At 37.5% G+C, this 25675-nt stretch overlaps 4 protein-coding genes across 4 annotated transcripts; 2 read left to right on the top strand and 2 right to left on the bottom strand.

Moving 5' to 3' along the window:
• The first annotated feature begins 646 nt into the window (after nucleotides 1–646).
• LOC123874210 lies at nucleotides 647–2703 on the top strand. Its single transcript, XM_045919452.1, has 2 exons — nucleotides 647–914; nucleotides 2525–2703. Exons 1-2 carry the CDS (start codon nucleotides 714–716, stop codon nucleotides 2663–2665), a joined length of 342 nt encoding a protein of 113 aa, XP_045775408.1. The 5' UTR covers nucleotides 647–713; the 3' UTR covers nucleotides 2666–2703.
• A 973-nt stretch (nucleotides 2704–3676) lies between these two features.
• LOC123874638 lies at nucleotides 3677–4585 on the top strand. Its single transcript, XM_045920128.1, has one exon. It carries the CDS (start codon nucleotides 3677–3679, stop codon nucleotides 4583–4585), a length of 909 nt encoding a protein of 302 aa, XP_045776084.1.
• A 6925-nt stretch (nucleotides 4586–11510) lies between these two features.
• Nucleotides 11511–14139, bottom strand: LOC123874247. Its single transcript, XM_045919484.1, has 2 exons — nucleotides 13770–14139; nucleotides 11511–11789 (listed from the first exon to the last, which is right to left on the bottom strand). The coding sequence occupies exons 1-2, from the start codon at nucleotides 13965–13967 to the stop codon at nucleotides 11643–11645; spliced, it is 345 nt and encodes a 114-aa protein (XP_045775440.1). The 5' UTR covers nucleotides 13968–14139; the 3' UTR covers nucleotides 11511–11642.
• LOC123874248 lies at nucleotides 11680–25642 on the bottom strand. The gene is made up of 4 exons (XM_045919486.1): nucleotides 25475–25642; nucleotides 24712–24926; nucleotides 24205–24375; nucleotides 11680–11790 (listed from the first exon to the last, which is right to left on the bottom strand). The coding sequence occupies exons 1-3, from the start codon at nucleotides 25573–25575 to the stop codon at nucleotides 24296–24298; spliced, it is 396 nt and encodes a 131-aa protein (XP_045775442.1). The 5' UTR covers nucleotides 25576–25642; the 3' UTR covers nucleotides 11680–11790; nucleotides 24205–24295.
• Nucleotides 25643–25675: the final 33 nt, after the last annotated feature.

The following is a 25675-nucleotide window of genomic DNA, read 5'->3' as shown; positions in this document are numbered from 1 at the left end:
TCGCCACTTCTCCCTGCTGGCGGAGTCTGGTACACTCGTGCAAGGGACCGCCCACAGCGAACTTAATTCGCTCGGTCCATCGCATAGGTGACCTTCCTCGCATTCTAACTTACCGTCCACCTTGCCTTGCAAAACACTCGATGGACCCATAATTACTACCGATTTACTTCAATGCAATCAAGAACCTTTTTCTTTGCTAAGTCAAGTTAAACGCTCCAATTATGGTCAAGAAAATTGAGATTTTGCATGCGTTTAAGTTTTCTATCACGTAAACTCCTATTATGAAAGGGTTTCCAGGAATTCCACCCTGGTGGCTTTAGAGGTCGGGTTTGCGAATACGAATGGAATGCCATGAACACAAAATTAGCGCTCTAAAAAAACGAGCGCTTGAGTGTATTCCGTTCCAAAGAACGGCATAAGTACATTTTGCCCGGAGTGCTTACTATTCCAAAAGGCATAAGTTTGCCCACAGATGAGAGATCTACTCATCTGTGAGTTAGCCCATAGTCCACCACTATGAGGCATACGGAACCTAACCAACTCTACGCGTATCAAACTGCAGTTTTTTTACATTCACACACACACCCATATTTTTATCTCATCTATAAAACATATAAAATCAATCGCTTTTCCTCCAGCACTACCATATTAAGGTTTTATTTACCGAACAATAAGTTTACTTACCTATTCATATTCTTCCACCCTCTTTTACAATGAGGTTCTACGTATTCCTCGCGGTGTTCGTAGCAGCGGTGATTGTCATAGAATGTGGGCACACATTCTTGGGGACCAATGTTCTGAGGCAGGAGGTCTATAATCGTGATGTCAAGTACAGCTCCTACATGTTCAGAAAGCGGGTTGAAAATCTGACTATCACCATGCCTGCTTCATATGGCTACGGGAAAACTATTCAGGTAAACTTTTTTTTTAACTTTAATAGATGGCTATTATTTTTTTAACTTTAACACATTGTGGCTATGAGTGTCTCCCACGCTGCCAGATTTTTTTTAATTTATAGACTAGCCCTTGGCTGTGATCAGACTCGCGCTTGCCTAGAAATGCCTATTTAATTTTGACTTGAAGGTACCTATATTAAAATTAAAAGAGGCAGTCGTGGGAAAGTTAGTGTTAGTTAGTGGTAAAAAGAGAGCTCCGGTCAGACAGTGAATGCTCATGGTACTTTCGGACCAGAGGTGTCCTCTCAGAATGAGACAGAGCTAAAAGTCGGCCACCTTTAATCACAATATGGAGAACTTTCAAACATATAGGTTTCCTTCACCGTTTACAGTAAGTGATATTAAGCGCTCTTTACCTGAAAAGTTGCAGGTCCCCCAAATAGTAAGCCGAAGTCTTAACCACTGGGCTATCACCGCTTATCACACTAATATTATAAAGGCGAAAGTTTGTATGTGTGTGTGTGTGTGTGTGTATGTTTGTTACTCCTTCACGCAAAAACTACTGGATGGATTTGGCTGAAATTCGGAATGGAGATAGATAATATCCTGGATTAGCACATAGGCTACTTTTTATCCCGGAAAACCAAAGAGTTCCCACGGGATTTCGAAAAACCTAAATCCACGCGGGTGAAGTCGTGGGCATCGGCTAGTCTACTATACTTTCCTACTATGCGAGAAGAGAAAGGTTGACTGACAAACCAATTCGAAGATAGCTTTTACAAGTGACGGTGCTCGCTGAACGCCATCCCACCAATCATCATCGTCGTCAAACGACGTCCACAGCTGGACATAGGATTCTTGTAGGGACTTCCACACCGGTCTTGCGCTGCCTGAATCCAGCGACTCCCTGCACCCAAATTGTCCAGCTAATGACAAGTCTTCGTCACGTCACGTCAAGGTCACTTTGGGACCCCCACTTTAATCGGTTTTCCGAATTATGTGCCCTGCCCAATGCCTGTACACTGTAGTGGCAGAATTCCAAACCCGTTCAGCTATGTCGGTTACTCTGGTTCTCCTGCAGATCTCCATCACCAATGAACAGTATAAAGAGAGTCACAGTAGTCTAACGTCTTTTACCTCATGGTCAATGACGACCACAACGTAGGTAACTACGGGTCGCTCTTTCGTCCCGCACTTACCATACGATTGCTTTGTCTAGATATCTTAGTCAAACCTCTGTATACATTCATCATCATCATCAGCCTGTGGGCATCCACTATTGGATATAGGCCTTCCCTATGGGTGTTATAAGTTTGACAGAAATACACAGATACACAGTTTGTGTATCTGTGTATTTCTGTCTGTGGCGTCGTAGCTCCTAAACTAATGAACCGATTTTAATTGAGTTTTTTTTGTTTGAAAGGTAGCTTGACCGAGGGTGTTCTTAGCTATAATTCAAGAAAATCGGTTCAGCCGTTTGAAAGTTATCAGCTCTTTTCTAGTTACTGTAACCTTCACTTGTCGGGGGTGTTATAAATTTTTAATTTACACTTGTAAATGTTTATAGTGTTTAATATGTGTTGGATCAGCAAATCTATTCTATATTTCAATCAATTTTATGATTCCAGGGTATCCTGGCCTACGACCTCACCGAATCTGATGCCTCAGCCAACGTGACAGCGGGCGGTCTCGGCTTCAATTTCGTGACACTGCGCCTGAAGAGCAGCCGTGGAGATGACATCCACTTCGATGTCTACATTTACGCCTAGACGAGAAAAATGCTTCTCGAAAATACAGATACAGTCATTAAAAATGTGTTTTTTTTATTTCATCAATCAGCCTGTTTACGTCCACAGCTGGACATAAGCCTTCCTAAGAGCGCGCCACCACACATGATTCTCGGCTCCGCCTTCCTCATCCACCCACTTCCCGCTATCTTATTAACAGGGCTCTCTCCGTCACTCGTTTCCACTCGTTTCATACAATCGTAGTTCCGATTTCATTTGAATATTAAACAACCAAAGTCCATGAAATTTTGCAGACATATTCTAGAAACTAATATCTATGTCTGTGGTGTTTCAGATTTTTCTAAAAATATGTAGTTTTAAAATTACAGGGGCTCAAAGATTTGTATGTAAATTTTTAAGACCGCGTAACTTTGAAACCGAATATTTTAACAGAAATCTGGAAAACCACAGACATAGATATTAGTTTCTAGAATATGTCTGCAAAATTTCATGGACTTTGGTTGCTTAATATTCAAATGAAATTGGAACTACGATTGTATGAAACGAGTGACGGAGAGAGCCCTCTTAAGGTTTTTTTTATTTGCTGCATGGTTATACGTATTATACCATACGTAATAGTACGTATTACGGAGTGACGCGACGGCCATTACCGCGTAAACAAAACAAAAAGTTTGCTCCGTCGAAAATAATTATGTTTTAATGTTTTATGTGTTCAAATCAGTGCGGACTCGAAATAACTATGAACTACAATACTGGATAAAAGTGGGTGATACAGTGAAGGTACAGTTTTTATTAGATTTACTACTAAATTCAACAAAAATGTGTTTATAACGAACTTATTATTATTACCTACTAGTTACTGCATTCCTGACAAATCCAAATCCGTGGCAGGGCTCTCTACGCACACATAGACTGTTCCCCGTGAAGTTCGCAACCGCGTCGAGGTCATTCACCTTTTGCCTTTGCCTATTATTTTTACTGGTGATTTTATTTTATTTTTTTACGTAAATATTTTGTATAAAGAAGTTCATGATGTCTCAAAATTATGAAACATCTGAGGAGGAGGAATTTATGAATGTGACTGTCCGTCCTTCAAGTAAAAAGGTGCATAAATCCTTCGAAGATGCAGACGATGACAGCTCGCCTAAATCTCTCGCACGTCAAGTCAAATTACTGGGAGAGCTCGTTACACGCGAAATGAGCTCAATGCGCCAAGAGCTCTCGCGGCTGAATTTGACCATCTCCGGTTTTGATAAGAGAGTGTCTAGTATTGAGGAGAGGCTGGACATTTTAGAGCAGAAGATTCTACCAGACAATAGAATGGAATTACAGGAAAGACTGGAAAAATTAGAAAAGAGATCCCCTGCGGAGGATAACAGTGTAGCTGAATCGGTAATTATCTCGCAACTGCGACTAGAGCTTAACGAACGTGAACAAGACAACATGTTAAACGATGTTGAAATCGCAGGGTTGGACGAGAAAAACGGAGAGAGTACCATTAACATTACCCTACTAGTTGCAAAAAAAATAGGGCTGAGTTTGGAGGAGCGTGATATCGTTAGTGCAGAGCGTTTGGGTCCTCGCCGAATCATCGCTGACGACGCGGCGGGGCAGCGGCGGCCGCCGCGCGCTATCGTCGTGCGCCTGGCGCGGCGCTCGGTGCGCGACGACCTGCTCCGCGCCGCGCGGGTGCGCCGTGGCGCTGACACTTCAGGGATTATCGAGGCAGTGCAATCTAAGCGTTTTTATGTAAATGAACGTCTTACAGCAGCCAACAAACACCTATTCTATAAGACGCGCGAACTGGGCCGTCGTGATGGTTGGCGATATGTCTGGACGAAGGATGGTCGCATTTACGCACGACGCAAAGATGGAAGTGAAGTGTGCCGTATACGCACTCCAAATGACATTACCAAGTTTTTTGGAAACGGAACAGTTTAATGTGTTTACTTTTAATTTCGTTATGTTTTATCATAGGACTTCTGAGAAACGACTGGTTTTTTGTAAGAAGCAATGATTTTTATGTTATTTATATCTTTTTAGTTTTGTTACAATTTAAAAAAGCCGATAGTAGATTAAGTTATATAGATATGATAGATATATTGTGTAGCTATAATTTTCTTATTGTTTTACGAGTATACTTTATATATATACGCATCTATACACATAAGCATAAATCAGTAATATATTATCTTACAAAACATAAAGCGACTACGTATTGCCTACATTATACATATTATAATATACTACTCTTTAATATATTATTATATATATACTATATTATTATAATAATGTTTCACGATTTTAATTTGAAAACTTTTACATGGATAAACCGATTTATTATGATTAGAATTAAAGTTTTGATATTTTGTATTTTTTTAATTTTTGACTTAAAATATATAAATAGAATTCGCAGTGCATAAATTATTAAAAGTTGGTTTCCTTAATGCTGGTTCCTTAGGAACTCGGCATGAGGAATTTGTAGTGGCTATGGATCGGTTTAACGTAGATATAATGGCGATTAATGAGACATGGCTGCGGGCGGACGAGGATGGGCGCGCGCCTTCTGTACCAGGATATCGTCTGCAACACGTACCACGTCCGGACACGGTGCGCGGGGGCCGCGGGGGAGGGGTCGGGTTCTACATTAAGCGAGGTTTAAATGTACGCACTTGTAAGGTGCCACGACATGACTCTGTTGAGCAAATGTGGATTAGTATAAAAATCAATGCATTTAGAATAGCAATTGGCACGGCGTACAGACCGCCATGGTTCGACACAGACGTCTTTCTTGATGTAATGGCCGAGAGTATTCAGTCTTTGTCGAGTTATGATAAAATTTGTGTCTTGGGGGATTTTAACATAAATTTCATAAGGAAAGGCGATGCTAAGACTAAAAAACTTATCTCATTTTTGGATACAGTTCAATTAACGCAAGTAGTTAACACTTCAACCCATTTTACAGAAAATAGTGAAACATTAATTGACATTATTTGTACCGATATTCCTGTAGTTAATGTTAGCGTTTGGCCTATACCCACATTAAGCAGTCATGCTTTTCTTGAGTGTACACTAAATCTCAAGAAAAAGAAAATTCCACCGAAGTTAGTAACTCACAGGTCACTACAGAATATACTTCCCGAGGCATTTAAAACGAATCTAGGTATGATCCCTTGGGCGTTACTAACATCTATGGATGACGTCAATTTAATGGTATCGTCTCTTAATAGTTCTCTTAAAGTTCTTTTCGACGTTCATGCTCCCAAGCGAACTAGATTGGCAAAGGATCGCAATGAGCCATGGATCACGTATACTGTAAAGCATATGATGAAACTGAGGGATGAAGCGCATCTGAAGTGGCGTGCCATGAAAACGGTCGGGAATAAAGAGAATTATTTACAGTATAAAAAATTAGTTGTTGAGGCATTAGATAGTGAAAAGAGCGCATACTTTACATATGACATAAATAATAAAATTAAATATCCTAAGGTCTTATGGAGTAATCTTAAAAGCTCTGTACTCCCTAAAAAAGGTAGAAATCTGCCTGCTCACCTTTGTCATCCTAATGAGATTAATAAACACTTCTTAGATATACCAGGCAGAAATGAAATGACTATATCTCAGCTTACTCTATACGAATTTGACAGGCTAACACCTACTACATTCACACTTTGCGCATCTAGTCAAGCGGAGATTTTTGAAATTATTAAGAATCTGCATTCTAATGCCGAGGGGACTGATGAGATAACACTTGACATGTTGTTAATGACCCTTCCACAAAGTCTTGGTGTCATCACCTCTATCGTCAATACATCAATAGAAACGTCGACTTTTCCTGATGCATGGAAAATAGCAGTTATTCGTCCTATCCCTAAAGTGGAAAGTCCAGTTAGTCTAAAAGACCTACGCCCAATCAGTATATTGCCTTGTGCATCGAAAATACTAGAAAAGGTGGTTTACTTACAGGTTTCTAAATATCTTGAGCGCAATAATTTATTACCAGAAATGCAATCAGGATTTAGGGCTGGAAGGGGAACGGTTACCGCGCTTTTGGATGTAACAGACAATATACTGACGGCTCTAGATAGAAAAATGTGTACCATATTAGTTTTATTAGATTTCTCGCGTGCGTTTGATACTATTAACACAACACTGCTATTATCCAAGTTATCGTTTTATGGCTTCGACATTAACACAGTTAAATGGTTCAATAGTTATTTGAGCAATAGAACGCAATATGTAGAAGTTACACAGGGTGATGGGAAGAAACAGAGTTCCTCTGTTGCAAATGTAAACAGAGGTGTCCCTCAAGGATCGATCTTAGGCCCACTTTTATTTATTCTGTATAGTGCCGATATTGTTAAAAATATAAAGAATTGTAAGTTTCATACATATGCGGATGATCTGCAGGTGTATATCTCGTTCGAACCGAGTGAGTACCAAATGGCAGTTCAGAGGGTCAATGAAGACCTTCAACGAATAGCAGATTGGTCAGATAAAAACTCACTGGTTCTTAATCCTAGCAAATCGAAACTTTTATTTTTTGGATCTAGGGCGCAATTAAATAAGATTAAATTTGAATCAGCTAGCGTATGTTTGAAGGGTAATAGTTTAGAACGTGTATTTGAAGCCCGAAACCTGGGTTTAACTATGGACTCAGATTTAAGGTTTGAGAAACACGTAGCTATGGTGGTACGCAACTGTTTTTATCGGTTAAAAGTTCTATATAAGATTCGTAAGTACATCAGTCAAGAGGTTCGTACTCGCCTAGTTGAAAGTCTAGTTCTATCGAAACTGAACTATGCTGATGCAATCTACGGGCCTCGACTATTAGCCAGGACAAGCAAACTCATCCAAAGGGTCCAGAATGCGTGTGCCCGTTTTTGTTTTAGTATCCCCCCTAGAACTCATGTGACACCATTTTTGAATAAGCACGGATTACTAAAGATGAAATCGAGGAGGAAGGTGCATCTCGCAACCTTACTCTTTGATGTATTCAAAAATGGTAAGCCACTATACATTTTTGAGAAATTAGTAAGAGCACATGAAGATAGGGATAATTTTAGAAGCACACGCGAAATCCTCAGTGTCCCCCGCCATTGCACTGCTGCTTTTAGGGGTAGCTTCAAGTACGCCGCAACCCGTTGCTGGAATAATATTCCTCCACCAATCCGGAATTCTCGTAGCAAAGCTAATTTTGTGTACAAATTGAAAAAGTTTATATTATTCAAGCAAATTGAGTTCGAAAATATTGCGGCTGAAACATCCATTATCTAGATTACTATTTTCTGCATACTTATTTATTCATGTATATTACATATATTATATTTCTATTATATAATATATAAGATTATAACTGTTTATTTATATATATATATATATATATATTTTATATATATATATATATATATATATATATATATATATATATATATATTTATGTGTATACACGTATACTACACATATTGTGGTTAAAGTTATTTTAAATTAAATTATTTTTTAATTTACTCACTGTTGTGACTGTGGCGTCACCCGGGTCACAGCTGAAAATCAGCGTCCTGCATATAATGCAGGACATAATGCTGAGCTGTACACCCATTTGGGGTGGTGTCACAGATGAAAATGTATATTTGTATACTTTGTTTTTATCTGTGACACCAACAACAAATAAATACATTTTCTTTCTTTCTTTCTTTCTTTCTATTGACTAGCATTCCACACACATTTAGGCGCCGTTCATTGTCAACGCTCGTGCGATGGTGCGTGCGTCCGACGACAATGATCGCGCGATGCGTTCAAACATACTGTGTTCTACTGAATGTTCTACTGAACGTCCTATTGAAGATCGCGCGCTCATGCGATGCGGTCATATTGTCTTTCATCGAACGATGAAATCACATCGCATCGTCGCGCGAGCGATGACAATAGGACAGCGCGGCGCACACTAGGGCGAACGGGTCGATTTCACCTCGAAATTCAATAACTTTTAAACTATTAGGAATATTGAGATGAAAATTGATATCATACTAGATGAATAATTACAGTTTTATATTTTGTAAAGATTTTTTTTATTTTTGGAACAGAAATATATAAATTTACGTAATAAAAACACAGTTGGCAATTAATTGCAATATATTCATAATATCGTTTGTTCTATTTACGTAAATAATTTATAAATACATGTTTATTTATACATAAAATAAAAACCGTGCATTAAAATACTTAAAAAATAATAAAAACAACGTGATATGTATTTAGTTGCCGATTATGGCATGCCAGTTGAAGCTATAATAATAAAAATTAATTAACATCCTTTTAATCCTGAACTGTTAGCAGAAATGCTTTTGCTTCTTTCAATTCCATAATTTATTTACCTTAGAACTACTCATACTAGAAATACAACATCCTCATTTGTCGATGATCGTGAGCACTTTCTCGCATGATGTAAGTGGATAGATTTGTAATCTCTGTTTCTCCTTTCTTGGCCATCTTCTGAAAGCTGTCTCACTAGTAAGAAAGAATACTATTTTATAATATTTTCTCCGTGAATTAAAACTTTATGCACAGAAGAAGGCATGTAGTATCAGTCATATTCTTGTAGGTACATGAAATTCTGCTAAAGCCCTTGTGTAGTCACCAAATAAGTTTGAATCTATTGGTTTCCGCTTAGAATGAAAAATTCTTTAGTCAGTTCTTCTTTAATTTCAGTTATATTAGCAGCACAATGCATATTTAATTTAGCAAACCAACCTTCTTGCATTTTCCATGGTTGGAATTTCCGCTTCCTTGACGGAGACATTTCTTTTTTTTATTTACGTGTAATCTATCTATGTGTTAAGTACATGTAAAAATTATGATAATTGTAAGAAAAATAAATGTTATGATTTACATGTTCACCACAAAAACCGTTCTCACGATATGTTTTTGCTTATAATGTAACTAGCGCACATTAATATAATAAGTGCTTATTTATTTGAATTCAAAATTTTTACGAGTGAAGTTCTGGGTGCTAGCTAGTGTCAGAATAATAACTCAGAAATATAATAAAACTTTAAATATGAAAACTTAAATTTTAAGAATGGAACAATTTACGCAGGAAATTAAATGTTAATATTTTCATACTGCCGTTCCATAGTAAAATGCTGATTTTTCAAAATGGGGCAAATTAAAGCAGCCAATTATTATATTTTCTTAAAGTACATTAATTACCTAATAAGAATACCATTATATCCAACCTTCGGCAAAATTCGCAAATTGTTAAAAGTCTAGCGAAACATTTTATATGCACTAAATTCGGTGACATTAATTCCCAATTTAATTTTATATATTTCCCACTTGAAATTTATTACAATTAGCTCTTAATTATTTAAATGGATTGTTAACAAAGCAAATAAAATTAAATAATCCTTAAAATCATGACTAAAAATTTTTTTAATAATATTCTAAGTTTCACTTAAAATTACGTATCAAAATAGTTGACTAAGAACACTCAAGTTTGAGGTGTCATAATAAATTAACAGAAAGACTAGTAAAAAAAAAGTCTACGGAACTCATAAATATAGGCTTTTAGGAATCAGGAACAATAGTTGTTTTGTTTGTGTGAGACTATTGGAAAAATTGAATTTCGAGGCGATATTAGCCCGTCCGCCCCATAGTGCGGCGCCTCAGTTCGTGACATCTCTTGCGGATTGAAATATGCGCAAAATATGAAATCATTCTCTATATTATCTAACTAGCTGTGCCCGCGACTTCGATCGCGTATAATAGTGACTTTTCGGGCAGCATATACTCTGTACGTTAAAAATGTTTTTAGGGTTCCGTAGCCAAATGGCAAAAAACGGAACCCTTATAGATTTTGAAAGTCTGTTGAAAAAGGAGCCTATGATAATCCTTGGTTAATCCTCTACTTGTCTGTGTAAAATAGATTCAGCCGTTCCGAAGATTAGCCCATTCAAACAGACAGACAAACAAAAAAATTTAATTTGTGATTCAGTTATGGTACAGTTCAAATAACCATATGAGCTTAATTTGAGGTAGTTATTTCGAAATTACAGACAAACACTTCAATTTTATTTACTGATGAGTACAGATAATAATTATACCTATATATTATTACAGTAAGTATAGAAGTACAGATAAACGTTGAGAACTTTCATTTTCTGGGATAAACCACCCTTATTCACAAGCGTTACTATGAGGTCTCATAGTGCGCTCGAACGCACAGTGTCCGTTCCACCAATGAGATGACTGTATCACGTCAATTTACAATGATCTGATTGGTGGAACCTACACTATGCGTTCGAGCGCACTATGAGACCTCATAGTAACGTTTGTGAATACGGCCGTAAGTCTGTTACCGAGATGCAAGCTAATCTCTAAATAGTATACCAAGTATTGGCTAAGAAAATGGGCCGTGTAAAGATTACAGATAGATAGACAGACAGACACATTCACAGAACTCCAAATATATATACTAAGGACACACTACTTATAGCATTTATAATATTAATATGGATGGATAGAGAGTTCCCCGCCCTTTACTTTTCTCTATTAAAAGTTGCTTTAAAACATATTTTTTTGTCATGGCGGAGCTCGTTAATTCTTTTCGCTTAAAATACCTACTTGAAAATCGAAAATGGCATTTTTGCGTATACGTAAATTTTATTACGAAGCCCTTGGTTCATACCAAGCATCAATATGTATTTTTCAGCTTTGGTTTACCTTAAAAAATTAGGTAGTTAGTCGACTTACCAGACTCAGGTATCATTCAATACCAAAATACTTGTGTTTAAATTAAGTAAATGGTTAATTCGGTAATAATAAAGTGTTGGGATAGTCAGTAAATAAAAAAACACTGTTTTAAGGATATGTTTAATGTCATTTAAACACTCTAACCGCGGGTTAACGGCACGGGTCTAACCCGTGTTAGTTTAATGAAAGCGAAGAACTACATAATACTACAAGAAGGACCGGCGGTTTTGGAGTGCCATATGCTGATTTAGGCGTAAATGAAGATATCATAGTTGATATCATGCCCAGAGTCGCTCGCCATACGCAGTGTCACGTAGTTGAAGCCGAGACCGCCTTCTGTCACGTTGACGGTGGCATGTGATATGAATGTGTTCTTGTCGTAGGCGAGGATACCCTGAAACATTAATGAACGTTAACAATTGGGGTGTAGCGGTTGCCACATTCACAAGCAGATGTCGCTTCTAAATTCAATCAATCAACAAACGCTTGAACACGAACCCAAGCCTGATTACTCACGACGTACGCACTAGATGGCAGCATGGGTAGCTTAATCGTAAAGCTCATTTAGCACACGCAACTTTGAATCGCATTGACGGAGCGTTTATCTATCTGCTCTATATATTGAAGTTTCAATGTACAACCGTCGGCCCAGCTGACGCCCCAAGCACGATACAGCTCGGTGGGAAATTGCCCTATTGGTACGGTCGAGCACACGGACACCGCTTTCGTACAGGGGTAACCGTTATCGCCTAGAGCTGGACAGGAAACGTCACCTATCAAAGGGAGGACGGGGGACGCTGGAGCCGAAAACTCCTGAAGTAGCACTGCGCACTAGATGCAGAAGCATCAGCCGCTAAATACCTACTCGATAATTATGATGATGGCTGAGATCTATAGCGCACTTTGACTTTGCTTAGACTCAAGTTTCCTATTTTCCGATTTACGGAAATCACTTCACATCAGGTGACCCGCCTGCTCGTTTGCTCGCTATTTTTTATTTAAATACAACACGACCTATTCAATGATTAGTATTCAATTAGAATACTTTTATCAGGGGAAAAAATGGGTGTGATCCATCAGTTTTTTTAATCGGATGGCAGATTTAAGGTGAACGCACACTTATCCAAGTCGAATCCTACGAAGTCCGACTCTTCGACGCGCAGAAGTGTACATGAGATTACATACCTACAGAATTCTAAAATTGGTTTCGCTCGATTCGGATAGTGCGTTCAGCTACAGCCACATCTGAGACCATAGACAAAAGTTATTTTTTATCGAAAAGACTAATGGAATAGGCGATCGCTAATCGCAGGTAACTTTGTCTAGTAGTCGAACTAAGTCTTCTCTTTCGTTTAAGCGATAGCGAATGAAGAAATGGAATCGCTCAGAATCGAATGCCGTTTGTCTAGGCCCTCTGCGCGTCTTGAACGTGGATGCGAAACGCGATGGCTGATCGTCCACGACGCTAATCTATAGGTGCATGCACCTATAGATTAGATTAGCACATCTACGCGGCTGTTCTAGTGGCGTAGGTGTGCATGGTATGGTGCCATTAAATTTCGTGAGAGACGAGTGGCGACAGCCGCGCAGCATAATATGCGCCCGCTTCTAGTCGCTTGGTTCGCGCAGGTTTGGATGATGCTTTATTAATGGTAGAACCATACATTTCACTTGTCATGTCATTCGTGATTTAATTATATATAGGGTTTAGTACCTCAAAAGGAAAAAAGGAACCTTTATAGGATCACTCTATTGTCTGTCTGTCTGTCCGTCTGTCGTGTCTGTCAAGAAAACCTATGGGGTCCTTCCAGAGTTGACCTAGAATCATAAAATTTGTCAGGTAAGTAGGTCTTATAGCACAAGTAAAGGAAAAAATCCGAAAACCGTTTTGTGGTTACATCACACAAAAAAAAATTAAAGTGATGTTTTAGTACTAAAGCACCATCTATATAATATTTACTAAATCGCATATTGATGGCGCTGTAGTCATTATTTTGCAGTATCACACTAATATTATAAAGGCGAAAGTTTGTATGTGTGTGTGTGTGTATGTTTGTTACTCCTTCACGCAAAAACTACTGGACGGATTTGGCTGAAATTTGGAATGGAGATAGATAATATCCTGGATTAGCACATAGGCTACTTTTTATCCCGCAAAATCAAAGAGTTCCCACGGGATTTCGAAAAATCTAAATCCACGCGGGCGAAGTCGCGGGCATCGGCTAGTTGCATATAAAAATGTTGAAATATTTTGTACAATAGTACGGAACCTTTCGTATGGGAGCCCGACTCGCACTTGAACTGGTATTTTAATTTACACAAATTACTGTGCATGAGAGGTTGATGAAAGATAAATAAATAAAGTTTAGTATACCTGAATAGCCCGCCCGTAGAATGAGTAAGGCATGCGGAATCTCAAGTCTTCAACCCTTTTCTCGAAGAAACGTGAGAAGTATCTCTTATTTTCATGGAACACCTCCTGCCTCTGGACGTTGGTGCCCAAGAATGTATGCTTGCATTCTGTTATTACAACCGCCGCTACCAGAGCCGCCAAGAACAAGTATAGTCTCATTTTGAAAAACAGGATCGAAAGAAATCGGTTTAGAAATGAACGTTCGATTTTTACTCGAAAATTAAATGTGGAGTTTGGGGGAAATCAGTTCTTTTTTATATGGTTTTTGGGTGAGATAAAAATAATTGTGTGCGAATGCTGGAAATAAAGTTTGATACGGATACATAAAGTCTGGTTCCGTACTCCATATTGTGTGTATGTCTGTGTGTATTTTTGTTACTCCTTCACGCAAAAACTACTAGACGGATTCGGCTGAAATTTGGAATGGAGATAGTAATATCTTGGATTAGGACATAGGCTACTTTTTATCCCGGAAAATGAAAAAGTTTCCACGGGATATCGAAAAACCTAAATCCACGCGGACGAAGTCGCGGGCATCAGCTAGTGGAACAATAAAGACTTCTCTATTTGCATCGGGGATTAAAAATAAGTAGGGACGTAATATTTTTTTCAAGGACCAAAATAAATCTCCATCGGAGAAAATCTACAAGGTACACTAAAATCTAATCATTATATTTAACCCTGCAAGATTATAACAAAATTAATTATTATAGTTTGACGTACCCATATTGATTTATTTTTATCCTATTAATAGCTGCCTTTTTAATTATTATTTTTGTTAATTAAAATGGGTATTATGATAACGCTTGGGCCATAACCGCAATTTGTTTAATTGACATATACATACAAAATACACACATCGTTAAATAGTTAAACACATACATAAGCATACATAGTTAAATACATATAAGCATGTATATACACTGAAACATACATATATATAGTTTTCGCGACTTGCAACTTCCGCATCCGCGTGACTATCCGCATTAATTATTATTATTGTAGATGCAGATGTGGATGCCCAAATCAATGCGTAAGCTTCGCAATTGCGGGTGAGGATGCGAATATCGGAAACATCGCTAGTCTACTAGTACAAATATACATACATAGTAAAATAGTTAATTATATACAAACATACATAGTTAAATACTTACAAACATACAATCATAGTTAAATATATTCATGATCATAAATAGTCTGTCATACGCGAACAAAAAGTTTTACTTCAAAAAAAATAACACGACTCCATTCTTTCTGTATTCCAATTGTACGATATTTTTGCGGCACATATTTAATCATAGCAAAATTAAAAATATACCCAGCTTATGCGTTAAATTAAATGAGAAAACGATATACTTACGAGTGAAATGTTATTCCATCTTTTTTTTGATGGATTTCCGTACGGTTTTTGCAAGATTTGACCGCACATGACGGCATTTTTGACAGTCAAAAACACGAGCGATACGATAAAGCGTGTGCGGCCGACTGATGACATGGTCCAGAGACTTTTGTCAATTCTCTGGAACTTGTGAGTGCATTTTTTTTCTTTGATGGGCCCATCTCTACATATCTATGACCTGAATAGGCCGATGCCCGTTGAAATAGAACATTTGAGCCCGTACAGTTTCATGGTAAATATCCTATTTGATAATGTTGGTTCCCATGAATGCATGCTTGCATTCTATAATTACAACCGCAGCTACCAGAGCCGACAAGAACCAAGTACAGCTTCATTTTGAAAAATGGAGTCGAAGGAAATCGGTTTAGAAATCAATGTTTAATTATTACTCGAATGTAGAGTTTGGGGGTTCTTTCAATTCTTTTTTACATGTTTTTTTGGGTGAGATAAAAATAATTGTGGGTAAATGCTGGATGTTAAGTTTGATACGGATACATATAGTCTGGTTCCGTACTCCATGTTAATGCGCATTTTATTTATTTTACTTTATTTTTATTTTGTTCTATTTCGGTACACCAACAGCAAGTACACAAAGCAATTTTAAAAAAAAGCAACAGAAAAATACATAGTCTTTTTCTGTGTGATACGCCACTTAGGTAATAGAACATACCTCTTTTATACAAGTGTAAATAAAAAATTTATTACACCCCCGACAAGTGAAGGTAACTAGGTACAGTAACTAGAAAAGAGCTGATAACTTTCAAACGGCTGAATCGATTTTCTTGGACTCTTCCGCGCCTACGATCCAAAGTATCTGAGTTCTCCAAAACCTTGTCCAAAACGTCATTTTCAAATAAATAATTATGTATCTAGACAACTTCCATCTTGACAGCTTGACATTTGTCAATTACCATAATATTATGAACCTAACGGTTATCTAACCTTCTTTTCTACAAGAAAACTAGAAAAGAGCTGATAACTTTTAAACGGCTGAAACAATTTTTTTGGATTATAGCTAAGAACACTTTCGATCAAGTCACCTTCCAAACAAAAAAAAGTATATTAAAATCGGTTCATTCGTTTAGGCGCTACGATGCCACAGACAGATACACAGATACACAGATACACATATACACAGATACACACGTCAAACTTATAACACCCCTCTTTTTGGGTCGGGGGTTAAAAATAAGAATGACCGATCACATTTTAATACATAATAATGTCAAAAAATATTACTCTGAAGGAGTAATGGAAACAAAAGTAAAATCTGTTAGTACCTAAGAATAATGATAAATAACTTATTCTACTAATTTTATAAATAAAAACAAAAATAATATTACCTACATAAAATATTTAAACACAATCGAAAACAGCTAGATACTAAAACTGAAACAGAAACTGGCCAATTAATCTCTAAAAGCAGATAATAAATAATTGATTTGATGTCGTCTATCTATTGGTGGATGTAATTTCGTATTATTTTTAAATACGAAAAGAGAAATCTTCTTGGGAACACCCGACCCAAAAAGAGGGGTGCTATAAGTTTGACGTGTATCTGTGTATCTATGTATCTTTGTATCTGTCTGTGGCATCGTAGCTCCTAAACTAATGAACCGATTTTAATTTAGTTTGTTTTTGTTTGAAAGGTGGCTTGATCGAGAGTGTTCTTAGCTATAATCCAAGAAAATCGGTTCAGCCTTTTGAAAGTTATCAGCTCTTTTCTAGTTACTGTAACCTTCACTTCTCGGGGTTGTCATAAATTTTTAATTTACACTTGTTTGATTAATTATTAAAATCAACTTACAAAGCCTTCTCGGGGTTGTCATAAATTTTTAATTTACACTTGTTTGATTAATTATTAAAATCAACTTACAAAGCCTTCTATCACAAAATATTATAAATTAGCATTTAAAATGTATCCATCCGAATTCCGGTTGAGTGCTATGAATGTTATGATGCACTGTCCTCTACCTATTCTAGTAGGTACGCTAGACCTGCAATTGCCGTCCTGTTTTTTAGGTACATAGTTTTTTTTCAGGGACCAAAATAAGTGTCTATTGGAGAAAATCTACGAGGTACATTAAAATCTAATCATTATATTAAAACCATGCAAGATTATAACAAAATTAAATATATTATAGTTTGACGTACCTATATTGATTAATTTTTATCCTATTATGTATCTAATTAGGCACCTACCTAATTATTATTATTACCTATCCAATTATTATTTTAGTTAATTAAAATGAGTATTATGATAACACTTGGACCGCAATTTGTTAATTAATCGATAGTCAAAATGTAATAACTGTAAATCAAAGGCATTGGTCTACAATGTCGCTCTTTACTATACAGCTGTGCTTTGGTGTTGCAAATATATTTTTTTACTATGATCCCATTTTTCTGAAAAACTACTCAGTCAATTTGGGTAATAATAAAACAAGCATTAAGAATTTTATTTGTCGACGACACCAACCATTTAAATTAATTGCTGAGCAATGAGAATCGTAGTTACATAATAGTAGTAAACTAATTCACATTTTTTGTATAGAATACCTATAGCGTTAAATATAAGACCTATCTACCTGCCTTTCATGATTCTAGGTCAACGGGAAGTACCCGATAGGTTTTCTTGACAGACGCGACAGACGGACAGACAGACATACAACAATGTGATCCCAACAGTGTTTTTTTCCTTTTGAGGTACGGAACCTTAAAAATGGTTGTTAAATAAAACCTTTATAGTTTTCATAAGAAAATAAAAAATCACTTTTGTAGGTAAATAAGCATATTTATTAAAGCACTTAAGTCATTAAAAATTTAGGCACACCATCCACGAGTCGTAAGCGGTAGAAACAGGTCAAACTAGTGTTAATTGAATAAATGCGACGAACTAATAAAGCTAGGACCGCCAGACCTTACTTATTTTTGAGAAACAAATCGTGTAGAACAGAGTAGTGTTAGTGTGTACAAGCGACGGGTCTGCCCGCGAAATTCAAATTTAATTTGAGTTTCTGCAATCTGTAAACTAATATGGCAAAGTAGGCTCATGGTATTCTAATTCCGCCAATGGCAGTATCATCTTCACAGGTTTACATAAAGATCTTTACTTGAAAGTGATCAGTTTAAGAAATTAGTCAAAATAATGAGTTTGACGTGAGTTACTCACAAATTAGTCGATACTACAGCAAATTTTTTAAACTGGACCCTTTCAAGTAAAGATTTTATATAAACACGTGGAGATGATACTGCTATTGGCGCGATTCGAATACCATAAGCTTACTTTGTCGTATGAGTTTACAAATTGCGAAATACCAAATTAAATTTGAATTTCACGGGCAGAGCCGTCACTTGCCCCTTAACATACGCATATCGAGTTCAAGAACATCGTGTAGATACCTACCTAATGTTTTTTACATACCCTCAGCAGCTGATATCTTTAAATTGACGGTCGGCACAAGTTACCAAATATGCGTACATCAAAAGTACACATTACTCTAGCCCACAAAGGTTTCTTAGAAAATAAGTAACGTCTGGCGGCACTGGGATCTTGGACCATCGCTCCGCTGCGTACAAATTCATAGAAAATAGAAAATGTAGGTATAGGAACTACAGTGTCGCTGGCGGTCGGCGGCGCGGTTGCTTGTCGGGTCACTTGTCCCGGTCGCTTGTCGCGGTCGCTTGTCGCTGTCGCCAGTCGCTGCCGCTCGCCACCGGTCTCGCAAGTAGTCTACCTTTATTCTTCAAGGAGGAGCAGCAGGCGTGGTGTGCCAAACGCTGATTTAGGCGTAGATGTAGACATCGTAGTCGATCTCACCGCTAATTTCGCTGACAAAACGCAGTGCCATGTAGTTGTATCCAATACCACCACTACTGTGAACCAAGGCTTTAGCGCTTGAATTGGTATTGTCTAAGGCGAGGAAACCCTGGAAAAAGGATTTAAACATTTTTGTATGGACCTTGCATATCGAAGTTTTTTCAAAATGGCGGACTTGTTGAAATGCTAATCGGGGAGGGAACGCCTCGCAGACTCGCACAGCCCCCGCGCTAACCCACTGAGAGTGACGTGCGGTGTAGGCCATCCCTCCGCCTCATACCCCGATTGCCATCTCAACCTGTCGCGGACTATAGGTTCAATGCTCATGATTATGAGGATTAACAAGCGGGCAACCGACATTTTAATATCACTTCGGAAGTCGTTGTCATCGTCCGACGACCTACCTAGCGCAGTGATCTTCTAAGTGACGTCCAGGGTTCGACTCTTGGCACGGGCAGTTTGGTAATTTAAATTTTCTAAATTGTCTTTGGTGTGGACGGGTGGGAACAGGGGTATGGCTGTAATGAAACTGCCATATGCCTTCCAAGTTAGCCCGCTTCCATCTTAGAATGCACCATCACTTACCATCAGGTGAAATCGCAGTCAAGGGTTAAAACTATTAAAAAGTCCTACAGTCCCGGACAGGTCACTATCAATTTATTTTACGTAAGGGAATCACACTTATTTTAGGCGAAAGTTTGTAAGTAGGTGTGTGCATGCTTGTTACTCTTTCACGCTTGGCCGTAGCCGGGGGGGGGGGGGGGGGGGGGGGGGGTTTGGGGGTTCAACCCCAAATGGCTACGTTGACTGTTGTAACGTGCTCGATGCTTTACAGTTAGTTTACCTGAATAGTCCGCAAGGCGAATTCCTCAGGCAAGTCGAATTTCACCAACTCAACGCGTTTTATAGCTGTTCTTTCGGGCTCGTATTTCAAGTTACGATGTATCACCAATTCCTTGTCCACGTTGGTTCCCCTGAATGTATGCTTGCATTCGGTTCCTACAACCGCTGCTACCAGAGCCGCCAAGAATAAGTACAGTCTCATTTTGAAAAACGGGGAGAAGAATTAATTTCGATATAAAATCAACGTCCTATTTTACTCGGAAGTTAAATGAAGAGTTTTGGGGAATAAATTCTTTTGTAAGATTTTTTGCCTGAGATAAGTATAATAACGGTTGGTTATGTAGAAGCTAAAGTTTGATACGGTATTAAGATGTATGGTTCCGTAGTCCTTATTTTAATTCCCTGTATTGTAACTGACGCTTTTCCAATATTTAGGTACATCCAGTTCGGTAGAACACTAAAGAGGTCGCAGTAACTATCAAAATGTATAAAATAGAAAAATCATGAAAAAATACGTTATCTAGTAGCCACCTAATATTTTTCCCTTTTTTGATTTGGCGCTAACTTCAAAAACAATATAAGTTATGATTTTTCGTTCATTGGTTTATCTAAATTAGTTTGAAGTAAGTAGATAGGTAGGTACGTAATTCAAAAATTATTTTTCTTTTGAAGTCTGGTCACTTTTTTTTACTTTTGCTTTAAGCTCGTGCCTCAGTTTCTCGCGGCTTAGGAGTGCAGTTATCCGAAGCATTATGTTTGAGGAGTTGAGACTCGAGGTTCAATCATGAAGTCGTTGCTTGCTATTTAAGTACAATAAATTACCATCAACAAGTGCTGAACCTCCATAACTTAGACGGGTCGTAAGCCCGTAACCATGCAGCATATGCACAGTTCACGGTAGTTAAGGAACTTCTAACAAAATTTCGAGGCTTCGACGTCAGTGGCAGGCGTCAAATGTTACATGTTACATTTGACGCAGGGAGCCCTAAAGTAGCCTAATATTTCATATATCAATGATCGAACCGTATGGGTTTGGACTTGAAGTTCGGAGACATCAAAGCTAAAGAGGATGAAAATAATGTTCACCCAGAAACATTATCACCTAAACTAAAATGAATAAGAAAGGTAAAAGCACTCAAGTCATCGATCGTGTTTGGTTATGACTTTACGATGCGACAGACAGATAGACAGAACGACGATTAGTCATAGTTATGATAACACTTCTCCGTCTTCGTTGGGGGGTTGAAATAATAGTGTTACGCAGACTTATATTGTCCGGAAACAAAATTAGGTCCATTTGGAAAAATCTACAAGGCACTCTAAAATCCACCTAATCATCTTATGACCTTCAAGGTTAGCTAAATAATAGATATATTTTATTGTAGTTATGTAAGTTCATTTATTTTTGCTATCATACCACAAAATAATATAATTATTGTACTATCCATACTAATATTATAAATGCGAAAGTGTGTCTGTCTGTCTGTCTGCCTGTCTGTCTGTCTATCTGTCTGTCTGTCTGTCTGTCTGTCTGTCTGTCTGTCTGTCTGTCTGCTACGTTTTCACGGCCCAACCGCTGAACCGATTTTAATCTTTGGTACAGACTTGGGATACATCCCGGGGAAGGACATAGGCTACTTTTTATCCCGGAAAATCAAAGAGTTCCTACGTGATTTAAAAAAACCGAAATCCACGCGGGCGAAGCCGTGGGCATTCCCTAGTAGGTAATATAATTATTGTACTATACTAACATTACAAATGCGAAAGTGTGTTTGTTTGTCTTTCAATCACACCGCAACGGAGCAACGGATCTGCGCGATGTTTTGAGTGCATATAGTTGAGGAGCTGGAGAATGACATATCCTGCATTTCATCCCGAAAAATTATAGAGTTCCCACGGGATTGTAAGAACCTAAATCCACGCGGGTGAAGTCGCGGGTATCAGCTAGTATGTGAAATCGTTGTGGAGTCCGGATTTTTTTTAGTTTTTGCCTGTCTGTCTATCTGTGCTTGCTTCAGACACGCTGAAATTGCTAAACGGATTTGATACGGATACCTAATACCTATCTCTGGGTTAACATAGGATAGGATCTGGTAGTTTTTATCTTGGAAAATTATACACGCTGAAATTTTAATGGTTGTTTTCCCGAAGCGAACTGAATTCTTCATGGTATTACAATCGATTTATAAATATGAATAATTGTTAGGTCCAAAATGCCAAATTTACAATCAAGAAAAACGAAACTGTAAAAAGGCTGCGAACCAATAGTAATACCGCGTGCGGGCAGACTAGTAGGCATTATATTATTAACCCCCGACCCAAAAAGAGGGGTGTTATAAGTTTGACGTGTGTATCTGTGTATCTGTGTGTCTGTGTATCTGTGTATCTGTCTGTGGCACCGTAGCGCCTAAACTAATGAACCGATTTTAATTTAGTTTTTTTTGTTTGAAAGGTGGCTTGATCGAGAGTGTTCTTAGCTATAATCCAAGAAAATCGGTTCAGCCGTTTGAAAGTTATCAGCTCTTTTCTAGTTACTGTAACCTTCACTTGTCGGGGGTGTTTTAAATTTTTAATTTACACTTGTTATTATGGCGTATCAATGTATCGTCGTACGGGTGAGAGCTAATTTTGCTCTTTAACAAAACATTTTTATTTTTTAAGTTTAACTAAATATTTTATTTTATTTCGATAGTAACTACTACTAAGTGCAGTTCAATACAATTTCATCAATCATTTAGGACATTAACACACGGGGAAGTTTTATAATAGTATTCTTATAATAATTATGTACCTAACACATTATCTTGTCTATATAATATGTACCTACTATGTAGGTATATGCGTAGTCCGCATGCGAAACCGGTGCGGCTCAACTAGTATAGGAAGATAAACTAAAATCAAAATAAAAAATATGTAATGTTATTAAGATAACACTTGAACCATAATTGCAATATTATTATCAATTAGATAGCCAAAATACAAAACAGTTACCTACCTAATTTACCTACACGTTCGTTATTCTTTCTCGAAAACATCACGGAAACTTTCTACGAAATATAGCCAATTACAAAAATCTTTAAATAATTGATCATATATTTTCTGTAGTTGATTTCCCTATAATAAATAAATAATATTATAAAGGCGAAAGTTAGTTTGTGTGTGTGTGTGTGTGTGTGTGTATGTTTGTTACTCCTTCACGCAAAAACTACTGGACTGATTTGGCTGAAATTTGGAATGAAGATAGATAATATCCTGGATTAGCACATAGGCTACTTTTTATCCCGGAAAATCAAAGAGTTCCCATGGCATTTCGAAAAACCTTAATCCACGCGGGCGAAGTCGCGGGCATCGGCTAGTAATAAATAAAATAAAATACGAGTGTTTCATTTCCAAGTTCAAACACGCAATCTTACACCTTCACTAGATTTCAGATAATAATTTTAAGGCTGTATAATATTACATAATAGTATATAAGTATGCTTGTAGGCTGAAACATGATCCATATAGGTCAAGTTCCATCGAGAATCCTTTGGTCTGGCGCTTCTGTCGGCTCAACATCAAGAGGGCGTCAAATTGCTACATCCGGCGCTCACCGGAAGTGCCTCACAGCCTTATATCCACTTCGCAGCATCCTCCCTGAGTGTGTTTTTGATAAAAATGAGTGTGTTCTCTTAGAAATTGAGATACCTAAGTGCCCTACTTTTGGTTTAAAGATCGAGTGGCGTGTAATAATAAGAAAAGGAACAAGCTAAAGTTCTTTTTTAGGGTTCCGTATTGGTTTCGTACCTCAAAAGAAAAAAAGGAACCCTTGCAGGATTACTTCATTGTCGTTGAAAATTTCATCTCTCTACCTATTACGGTTCACGAGATACAGCCCGATGACAGACGGATGGACAGCAGAGGCTTAGTAATAGGGTCCAAACTAAACTATCATCTCTACATGATAAACTTTCGTCCCCTATTTACAGCTCGTTCACACAGGCTGCGTAAGCGGAGACGTAGCGCGTACCATTGCGTTGTAATGTATGAAACAGTATGAAACATAGCACACCGTGCTGCATACGCAATTGGTGTGAATCAGCCTTTAAGCACCTTAGCGTTGGAATTTTCAAAAAATCTCACCTACTTATAAGTCCTACCAACCTACCTATCCTACCTATGAGCTAAGAGTCTATTAGGTATTTATCTGGGACCTTCATTATTTAGAGAGACCTTCATTATTTAGAGATACGTCATTATTAGACTTTCCTACTACAACTCATTAGGTATTTACGAGTACCTACCTACCATAAAACTATTCATAGCACAGAATATTATTATTTTATTACCATAGAGTAGAGACGATTCATAGTCGAAATCTTGAAATTATTTTGGTGTATTAACTGTTAAGTATTAGGTATTAAAAAAGTACCTAGGTACATAAGCTCATAATTTGAATCTCTTAGTATGGATTAGTATATCTTCACCGCCCCTTTTCGCTTTATCAGTTTTTTTCGTTGATTCCACTGAAAATAAAACAAATAGCAATATTACATTATCTACATGTTGCTTTTTGCTATTCATGTTTTGTAAGGCACTCTTTTTTAGGGTTCCGTACCTCAAAAGGAAACACGGAACCCTTATAGGATCACTTTGTTGTCTGTCTGTCTGTCTGTCTGTCAAGAAACCTATAGGGTACTTCCCGTTGATCTAGAATCATGAAATTTGGCTGGTAGGTAGGTCTTATAGCACAAGTACAGGAATTAATCTGAAAACCCCGAATTTGTGGTTAAAAGTTAGCTTTTGCGATTGATTTTTATCATTTTATGTTAATGAACAAGTCCCGTTACCACTGCACTTACCCATGTTTTCTCCAGTAGGCAAATAATTCTTCTTAGACAACTTTTTCAAAAGCCTTTTATTCGACTTATAAAATCTCGCTAATTTCTTTGAACCCAACTTTAGAGCTAGTTCAAACTGATTCAGCCGACTTCTCAGCTTCCTATGAGCCATTATGATTCTACTCCATATTTTATTTGCATGACTGGCGTTACGTAAAGATGAGTCGTCCAAATATCTAAAAAAAAAAATACAGAATATTAAAAAAATAAGGATAATTTACTAGAATTTTAAGAACTTAATTGAGGCGTTATAGTTGAGCCATTATGAACGTGCGTTACAAATATTTGTAATTAGGTACCTACACTCATAAGGTTGTGAGAATGCCGCTGAAGTCGTTATTGATAAAGAGATGCCATTCGGTGAATACCCAACAGTGGCTATTACTAGTACTTGTTACCTAGTACTTACTAGGTAACAAGGAACATGATACTACTCAGATATTAATATTATAAATGTGGAAGTGTGTCTGTCTGTCTGTCTATCTGCTTCCCTTTCACGGCCCAACAGATTAACCGATTTTGATGGATACAACGTTAGCTTACATCTCGGGGAAAGACATTAGGCTACTTTTTATCCCGGAAAATCAAAGAGTTCCCACGGGATTTAAAAAAAACTTAAATCCACGCAGACTAAGTCCAAGGGTATCATTTTTTAAGTAAGCTGTCCATACTACCATAGTAGATATCTTTCTTATTACAAGTAGCTACATAAAATGAAACTTACAAGAATATTTTCCAAGAGAGCTCAAGCGGCAATGATGAAACGGCATCACTTTGTGTTTTTTCGAACAATTTAGAGCCAAAAATAAAAATTCCTTCATACATCACGGATTATTGGGTATCACAAAATATTAAGGTATATACGGGTACTTTACGTAGCTACTTTAGGTACCTGTAAAGCATAGAATATACTACTCTCTTACGA

Source organism: Maniola jurtina, chromosome 18 (assembly GCF_905333055.1).
Source record: "Maniola jurtina chromosome 18, ilManJurt1.1, whole genome shotgun sequence".
Lineage (NCBI taxonomy): Eukaryota > Metazoa > Arthropoda > Insecta > Lepidoptera > Nymphalidae > Maniola > Maniola jurtina.
This window is presented reverse-complemented; position numbering and strand designations above follow the sequence as displayed.